The sequence below is a fragment of the Coturnix japonica genome, chromosome 3 (genome assembly GCF_001577835.2).
Source record: "Coturnix japonica isolate 7356 chromosome 3, Coturnix japonica 2.1, whole genome shotgun sequence".
NCBI classification, from domain to species: Eukaryota; Metazoa; Chordata; class Aves; order Galliformes; family Phasianidae; genus Coturnix; species Coturnix japonica.
Window position 1 is genome coordinate 13532359 of NC_029518.1, and position 9571 is coordinate 13541929.

The 9571-nt window shown below is 50.0% G+C and overlaps 1 protein-coding gene across 1 annotated transcript; it reads right to left on the reverse strand.

Moving 5' to 3' along the window:
- Window positions 1-208: 208 nt before the first annotated feature.
- On the reverse strand, window positions 209-9521 carry DSTN (destrin, actin depolymerizing factor). Its single transcript, XM_015857039.1, has 4 exons — window positions 9310-9521; window positions 2059-2366; window positions 1758-1834; window positions 209-513 (listed from the first exon to the last, which is right to left on the reverse strand). The coding sequence occupies exons 1-4, from the start codon at window positions 9310-9312 to the stop codon at window positions 404-406; spliced, it is 498 nt and encodes a 165-aa protein (XP_015712525.1). The 5' UTR covers window positions 9313-9521; the 3' UTR covers window positions 209-403.
- Between the last annotated feature and the right edge of the window lie 50 nt (window positions 9522-9571).

Below are 9571 nucleotides of genomic sequence, written 5' to 3' on the forward strand. Positions count from 1 at the left end.
AGGGGAACGTTTTGAGTTTGGCAAATTTGGCCAGCAGCCTCAGAAAGACTGATCATTTTGTTCATTTTAATTTAGAAAAGAACAGGAACCAGATTGTTCTCATCACCCCCCTCCCCCCCTTCATCCCATGATGCTGAATCAGAATCCTTGGAGACCTTTAGTGTTAATTCATCGGGGATAGTACTGGGATAGACAACCAATGCGAATATTCATACACCAAGATAAATCCTTAATTTGATTTATTTAAGGTCATTTTTTACATACGAGCTACATCTCCAAAATCTACTTTATTCTACAAGACAGCTTCCCTACAGTTAGTGAAACCCTTGCCTAGAATGGTTGCTTTACATGACTGATATATTAAAACATGGAATGCTTGTAGAGTTGTGGCACTGTATGACATCTACACGGGACTTCCTTCAAAAGCTACGACTAGGGAGCCTCCTAGCTTCTCAGCAATACAAGCTCGATTGAGGTCCTCTGGCCCATTTGCTTGGCATTCATGCTTTATGCCTAAAAAAAAGATGCAAAACACTCAATAATGCAGTATTTCAATACGCTGGCAATCAACCAGAGAAGCACAGTTAGTAGTAATATTAGGAGAGGCAGAATGGTCACTCAAGCTGTGAAGTCCTGCCTTTGCTAAGGAAAACTAAGGAATTTGGGTTCCCCCCCACCCCCAGTATATCACAGGGACATCTGGCTACACATCACAAATCAATACGTGTATCAGGGAGAAGCTTTTCACTACTATCAGTGCTCAGACTGTCAGCTTCTCATGGCAAATCAACCTGTGAGTGAAACAGTCTCACTTCTATTGTTACCCCGAATATGTCAACTGAGGGAGCTGCTGAATGCAGGCACTGAGACAGCTGACAGAATCGAAGTGGGACATGCTGTAGAGATTTGCTGGTACGTAGAATTAAGAGTGGTTTCTGTTCTGGAGACAAGGGAGCCAGGCCCAGCCCTGCTTTATACTGAGAAAAGCAGAGAAAGCACAGTGTTTCTTTTTCAGCCCTCACGTGTGCTCAGCACAGTATGTTATCCCTGACCAGCTCCAATTCACTGCTGAGCCATACTGTGAAGAATGGTGCTGCCATGCACCGCTCCCATCAGTATTACACACTCCAGTCCAGCATGGCACAAAGAACTGAAGGGGGCACGGCTACCTGGCTGGGAGCCATCACAATCATTTATTCAGAATGAAACTCTAGAATGCTGCAGCAAGGTTAAGGCTTTGGTCATTGGTGCCTGACAGGATGAACATCACTTTGCTTCTCCACTCAGAGATGCAATGCCTTTGAAAGGAGCGACTGCAATTGCATCTCTAAATCAAGCCAGCCATTATTTACCAGTACAGCACAGTTACTGTTACTTGATTCTGCAGTTCAACAGATACAAAGCTGAAAAGTCCTCTGCCACAGAGACAGTGCTACACAAAATACAGGGCAGTATTAACAAGAATGTGATGTGTATAGGCTGCATGGTGTAAGCTAGTTGCTCTGCATGGCAGACACTCTTGTACACTGCCAAGCCCGCTCTAGTTCTGAGCACGGTTCTAGTGCCTCTAATGCCTCGAGTCAGGCATTTGAAGTTTGGCTTCAGCCAGAGCTTGTTTCAGCTCTGTCACAGGGCATTTCACATGGTTAAATTCTCATCTCACCGCATCTCAAAGAAAAAAGCCAATTAGAGAATGGTTAAGCCTTGCAGTGTGAGCGTTTTAGAGGGCAGCCAGGAGTGTGAGCTGCACTACATACCTTGGAACTTCTTTTTGATTGCATCCTTGGAGCTTGCATAGATCATCTTACTTTTGAGAGGTGCTTGTTCTGGTGCCCTAATGGAATACATGAAGATAGTGCAATTAGCAGCATTTATCATCCAGCAACAAGACAAACAGCATGCCACTGATTATAAACAAAGGGAATTCTAATGGCTCACAATACAAGTATCACGCTGTCCAGCACATTTCAAACCTCCCATAGACAAAACAAACGCTCATAGGCCTCAGCACAGCTCAGGCCTCGTGGTAGGAACAAGCGAGTGATGAAGAGTGCTTACCACAAGAAGAACATCAGCTCTTCTTTTTTGGATTCCTTGGTCTCGAAACTCGCATCATACAAGGCATAACGGCAATCCTTCTCGGGAAGCATCTGCACAAAGTGCTTGAAAGGGTCAGTAACCGTCACACCAACGTCTCCCACTAGAATCTCTTTGCCTTCTTCCACGATAATGCACTTTTTGTCTGGACTGAGGCAGAAGATGACGGCCTTCTTCCTCTTCTTCACCTCCTCAGGCGTAGAGCATTTCCGCACTTTCATGTCGTAGAAGATACGGCATACTTCATCGGCAACTTGTACTCCAGATGCCTGCAAAGATCAGAGCAAAGACCCATAGGGTTACCACTGAGTATATTATCAACTACATCCCTACAGTGCCTCCAAGATGAGGCTAGAAGACAAGCAACACTCGTGATAGTCGCCGACAGCCTCAGAGTCTAGACAGGAGAGCTGCAGGCCCTTCTCAAGTAAAGAATCCGGAGCCTCAATGCCGCCTACAGTAAGTTGCCAAACCAAAACTATTCTGAACAAGGCACAATCCTACTTATATTAGAACAGTGCTGTCAGGGTAGTTCCACATTTATGTCCACCCCTTGTCCTCTGAGATTCAGTTGTGGCAAATCCTTTGACGTTACAGCAGCTTGGCTTCATTAGCCATCTCAGGACAGGCAGACAACTGAATGAACTCGGGTCACTTCTATTCAGTTTCCTGGTCACTTCTTGCCTCTTTGCCACCAGCTTCAGGAACAGAGGTACAAGGCTGTCAAACCCACGCTTATCGACTGGGTTTGGTTTAGAAGTCAAGAGAGATAATGTGCGGGCACTGGAATACAGTTCTCAGCCATCAACAAAACAACCTTCTGAAGTCGTTCTCAGTTCAGTGTTTTAAAGGCAGACCCTGCAATTCTAACTGCAAAAATTCTCGATTTCCCAGCATTTCCTCTCCCAGTGTTTAAAGCAGGCTGCCTTTAAAAGGATTTCTTCACCCCCCCCTTCACCCTGCAAGTTTGGTGAGAAGTTCTGGTTACTCAGCAGTAACACAGTATTTATAGTTGTGTTTTACACTCAGAATGAAATGAAGTTTGAGAGGTTAAAGACAGCACTCAGATAGAGAATACTGCAAATATGGGGAGCCACGCTGCTGGAAAAACATCCCAGTCAGAGCAGTAAACAGCAAACCAGAGCCTGCCCAACACTCATCAATCTGTTAAACCACAGCATGCCATGTAAACAGCGAGACTCCTTCCTAATATAGCCTCTTCCCATGCTGCTTCTGGGGCTTCCAAAAGCACATTATCCTCAGATACAGCGAGTCAGATACTGGAAAGTCACCCTCCTCCCTCTGTGCAAACTGCCACACGTCATCACTCTGAGCGCAGTCAGCACTACTAAGCAGGCAGGTACAGCATCATGTGAGAGATACCAACGGAAAAAGACTAAAGGTTGTTCCTTGTTTTGGTTTCCCTTCAGCTCAGCCCGCAAAAATGTGCCCTATGGATTCATTGTGTGCAGGGGACACCAAATCACAGCACTCTGCATTTGCTCTGAGAAGAGCAGGCCCACAGAACAGGAGGAAGTTGCTGTGCCTCAGCTGCCTGGCAGGCAGCCACCCTGCTGCATGTCTCCAACAGCACAAGGAAAGTAAGCAGAGAAAGCTCATTCCAGGATAAAGACAAGCAGCAGTGCAAACATCAATGTGAACTGACGTACTCCTGTATCACCTCGTCTGTACAATGGACTGCACCGTTGTGAGAGCGTGGCTGGGAGCTAATGAGAAATAAATGCCTCTTTCTTCCTGTCTCTGCATCGCTGTGCTTGGTGTAGGCAGCAAGCTCTCTGTGAGGACTGGAAATAATGCAGGGTTGCCCTAATAACGCAAACAGCAACTAACACTATTGCATCATCCACTACGGGCTGATCCTCTGTGAACTCCTGACAGCCATTTTTCCACTCCTTTCTACGAGATTTGTCTTTCAAGCTAATGGCACCTCAGCAGCTGACAAGAGCTTTAAGGCTCAGCTTTTAAACCTGCAAAAAGCTGAGGAGTTTACACAGAAGATGCACAAAGTCTGACCCAGCACAGCCCGGTAATGCCATAAAAGGAGTTGGTATCAACCATCTCCGCCTTTATCAGCACTTGATCTTTGCTCCATGATCACTAGTCCCTCCGTATCGACCTCTGTTACCAAGAAATCAGCTCTGAAAGAAGGCATTACTACTGAGCATAGGGCCGGAAGAAAGCATCAGCAATGGAGCTGCAAGTAGATGCAAACTATGCAGGCAGGAGGAGATGCACAGCCAGAAACATTTCTCCAAGCTGGGAGACAAGTTATTTCCTTATAAAGGAATTGAACACGGCTGGCAAGTTGCTTCAGATTCCAAAAACATTGAGAGCACTTGGTCTGGAAACTCCAAACCCACTGTTCATCTGCAGCTGACCACTGGCACTGAGCAGAATCTGAAGGGCAACAGTAAGAACTGCATCTTTTGTCTTCATTTTCTCAAGTAAAGCGTTAATAGCTGGTGCAGCTCTTCTTCGTAACATATCATACAACCTCTGAACCAATACAGAGGTTGACCTGCCAGGGACAGCATAGATTCTTTCACTCTGAGCAAACAATATAGCTGTGTCAGTGAGGGCTTGAAATGAGCCCATAAAATCCCAGCACAACTGCTTCCAGGAAGGCAGTGTGTTGCAACAAAAGGGCTCCCCCTCCAGCCCCGGGCTCCGACCAATTCTGATGGCTTCCCCAAACATACCTAAAAAGGAAAAACCTCAACCCTAGGTGGCTTTTGCTGTAACTTGGCCACAGCCATTGGGGGTAGGGCAGCAACAGGACAGATGACTGTGAAGGCCACTGGAACACAGAGAAACGCCACGCTCCCAAGTGGTAATTTAACCATGTCTCTGCTGACTCGTCCTGAAAACCAGCTGCTGAGAAGCCTCCACCTGCTGCCAGTTATGGCAGCATAAGCACTTATTTGTTAGCCTGGATTCTCTCTGGCCCAGTATTACGCTGCTCAGAGGATTCAATACAGCACATTCATTATTTTTTCAGGCGTGGTGGCCAGAACGCTGCATAGCTGAGACCAGATAACTTGCTTCTGTTCCTTTTCAATAGGAAAGCAATTATCCAACTCAGACAGCACACACGGGTGGCTGAGCAGTGCATGGCAGGTACTGGTGGGACACGAGGCCATCGGCTGGCTGCATTTGGTTGCAATCCCTGAATACACACAACATTAATTTTAACCCTTTCTCAGGACACAGGCAAACAGCCAGGTTGTTCCATGGGTGTCAGGGCCAGGTAACCTCACCAAAGCAGCAAGGAGGAGGCAAGCCACCCTGTTATCAGATGGAAAGAAATGACGATAAGGCTGCAGATTCTTGCTTGCACTCCCTAAATGTGCAAATTTCCCCAAGGGATTTAACAAAGAGTTCTCCCCCCATGCTTTCTTGCAACCATGGCCAGAGCAGCACGCCTTGTGGGCTGCACCTCCACCTACGTTACTGCCGAGCCCTCACACCACTGCCCCATTGTATTTCCACACAGCCGGCTGTAGGCACATGAGGTAATGGTTGCATTAAATGCCTTGTCAGCATGCACTGCAGTAACACAGCGGCTCTTATTCCCTTCACAAAGCTGCCGTTCCTGCCTCAAGTGCAAAGCGCTGCAGAAGCCTGTGAGAGAGAGAGAGAGAGAGAGAATGCTGTCCCCAAATAGCACAGCTGAAGAGAGAGCCTTCTGTCTCTCAGGCCTCTGACTGCAATGGCTGGCTCCAGCTGGCTCCGCTAACAGCTCCCAATAGTTTGCCTTCATCACAAAGTGCTCTGCAGCTGGAATTTCATCTGAGCAGGGTGAGAAAATGGAGGGGAAAGGCTGAAGAATAATACAAATTTCTCCTCTGAGATTTCAAGCAAGACACCTACCAGATCCTCAATAGTCTGAGCTGCAGCACGGCTGCACTGGACCAGGACTCGGATGCACTGGATTTCATTAGGTACTACAGTGAATGCCAGCATCTCCTGAATCTTTAACATCCTTCACCTCCAAGTTTCTGCTCCTTGGTCAGCAGTAAGACAGACAGCTTTAATGACTTACTTTGTCTCCCGAGAAGCCTGACAGATTAAACCTGTTTTTAGGTGCATGCCAATTTCATGCTGCAGACTTCCTTTGTCATGTTTCTGTAGATAACAGCTCAGGCGTTTCAAGAACCAGTTCTTGCCTCCTTTTGTTTGGGAGCCCTGTGCACACATTGTGTACATCAGCACGGACCATCCACAGCTACTCAAGTGGAAACTTCTTCCTCTTGGAAAAGCACCATCAATTTTTCCAGTATTGATACCAAGAATACACTGCAGCACGGCTGCTTTAACTGCAAAGGCAGAGATCTGACAACACTGCGCCCATGTTTATTAGTCACACCACCGCCACATATTTGGTTCTGGGTTTCTTATACAAGCATCTTGTTTTCCCCAGCCCTGGCAAACCATCCCTCCCAACCACCTTCTGAATCCCCTTCATTGCCAGCACTGTGTGTGCTACCATGTGGCGCCTTCATCTGACTCACTGATGTGTCATGGCACACGTCTGCAGCTAGAACCATCACCACCCGAGTGCTCCAGGACAGGAGACTGTGCAAAGCTGTTCCTTACAGTGCCACGCAGCTCTGGGATGTTGCCAGGGCTGAGACCTGAAGGGAGAACTATGAGCACCCAGCAGGCAGGGAGGCTTGTGCAGCCTGGCTGCACTGAGCCCACTGGGAGAACATCGATTCCACAGCAGGCACGAAAAGGTGTCAGCTAAAGCTGCCAGCTGTGGTCAGCAAGATGCCCCAAAACAAGGTGGTTACAGATGTATGGATCTTAACTACTGCTTTGCCCCTCATCCGTTAGCACAGCGCTCAAGAAAGCCTATTTAATAGCAGCACTTCTGCTTTCCAGAGCAGGGAAGGAAGCAACACGTGGAGCAGCTGCTGTGAGTTCATCCTGCAGAGCAGGCCAGCACAGCTACAGCAGTGCCCTCCTGAGCCCAACGCTGGCCCACTGCCCCCACTAGCAGCAGCCAGACGGACACCCACACTTCCACAAGGCAGAACACACATCTGAAAACATCCAGGCTTTAGTTCAGATCTGAAGCACGATAGGAAACATAACTGCTTTTTTTTTATTGCTGTTGTGTAAGAGGCCATTATTTACACACCATAAAGCAGCAAGAAGAACAGCGCTATTTGCATTCCACTTGTAGGCACATCTTGCCAGCCTGACTCAAGGCTTTTATTTTATTTTGCATTATTTGATCTCTCTTATGAGGGAATGATGTGGGAAAGGGAAACAAAACCCCATTCAGCCTCTTTTTCCTGACAATAAGAAAGGTTTCGACTAGACAAGGAGAGCTGCCACAGAAAGACAAGAGAATGTATCCACTGCATTCCTGGAGGTTACTTCCTCACCTTTCAGCCAGAGGAAATCATCACCTTCTCCCAACCACCATGAAATTGGCTCCTGGTATTTACTGAGGCAGGCAGAACAGGCAACCCCCAGTGCGAAAGGTGATCCCAGCCACGCTTCCAATAACACAGGAAGCGCGGCAGCCACTAGAGGGGCAGCAATTTGGAAAAGCTCTCATTCCTGCGTTGAAACACACGTTTCTGAGGTAATGCGGCTCTAAGCTGGAGTGCAATGAGACTCCTGCAGGAAAGCAAAGCTTCTTAGGAACACACTCAGCACAAAAATCAGACCTTATGAGCCAAGTGTCTGCAGGAATGGTCATGCGGCCCTCCACAATCCCATGGCTATGTAACATTCACCCTTAAAAACAGCTTCTGAAAGTCTTCCCTGGGCAACCCTGACACTTACTAACAAGTTATTTGTCCCGGAGATGGCTGGTGTTGGGCAAGTGTGAAGCTCTCAAGCAGCTCTGAATAGCTCTACCTAACCATAGCTCTCCTGCATGAGATCAAGCCTTGCTCCCTGATAGAACTAGTAATACCCCAGCAGCAGGGGTAGAAACACACCAGGCACCCACCCAACCAAGCATCGGGAGGCTGTCTTCTCATCCACGAGGCACACACAGCTCTTAGTTACACAGATTTGGGAATACTATTGACTAACAAGCAAGGAAAATAATTTGCACGGTCCTCCGAGGACTGTGAAACCATTTAATCCAGCACCAAAGACTCTAAGCCTTATGGCAAGACACATAAAAGCAGGAATTCCAATGTTCTTTTGATACCCAGCGATGCCCTCCTGCTGCTATCACTGTACTTTGGCAGAAGGCCTACGCTGCCTAAAAGCAAGTTCATTTGCTGCAACAAGAAAGCACCTAAAAGCAAATAAAAAGGAACAAAAAAACAACCCTAAAGCTTGTTCCAAAAAGGAGACAGCTACGAGAAATACGTGTTTCGGCCAACTTGGGAATCGCCTGCTTCTGAATCAAGAGGAAGCCTGGCACATGGAGCAGTCGTTTCAAAGCAGGTTTGCGTAGTGCAGAGGTAGCAGCCGGCTTGTTCAGACACGCCTGCTTTAAACAGGAGCTGCAGGTCTCGGCAGAGCTTTAGCAGCTCCCCCTGCACCTCCCCTGGGCTGTGCCGCGTGCTGAGGGCTGCCATAAGCTTCAGCTGCTCCATAGGAAGCCAGACGGGCAGCACCTCCTGAGCCGCCCCCTGCTCCTTCCTTTTGTTCCCCGCCGAACGGAGCCGTGTCCCCGCTCCAGCAGCTCCTCGGCCCTCCCTCCCTCCCTCCCTCCCGCCGCCGTTTTCTAGGCCAGGCCCGTGGCCCCGCTGTGCGGGAAGATGGCTCCCGGCCCGAGCCGGATGCGGCCCCGCGCTTCCTGCCGCCACACGGAGCCGTGAGGGGGCGCCGCCTCCCCTCCCCCCTCACAGCCCCTCCCCCCCGTGGCCGCGCCCTGCGGCACCAGGAGCGCGCATCGCTCTCCCCCACGCCGCCATGCCCTCCTTCCCTCCTTCCTTCCCTCCTTCCCCCAGCCCCGCCATGGCCCTCGCCTTGTGAGGGGGGCTGGGAGCTGGTGGGGGGCGCGATGAGGAGAGGGCGGCCCCATCCGGCCCCATCGCCTCATGGCGGGGTGTGTGGGGAGGAGGGGGCAGGAATGAAGGAGAACGGAGCGCGGCCAACTCGAGCCCCGAGGCCCCGCCGGCTGCGGGCAGGGAAGGGCTGCGGCACGGCACCGCGGCTCCAGCCGCCCCTCAGTGCGCCCCGCTCGGCTCACGGCGCTGTGGGAGCGGCTCCTACCATGGTGTCTGCGGAGCGGCGGCTGCTGCTTCCCTCTGCTCTGAGCGCGGCGCGGGCTCCGGCGGCAGGAAGGGCAGGAAGGGAAGCGGGTCGGGCGCGAGGCGAGCGGAAACGCTGCCGACGTCACGGGCGCCGTGTCCGGCGGAGGAAGCGGTTGTTATGGGGGGACACGGAGCGGCAACGCCCCGCTCCGCACACCCAGAGCGCGCATGCGCGAAACAGCAAACACCACCCACACACCGCCCGCAAAGGGGGGAGAGCT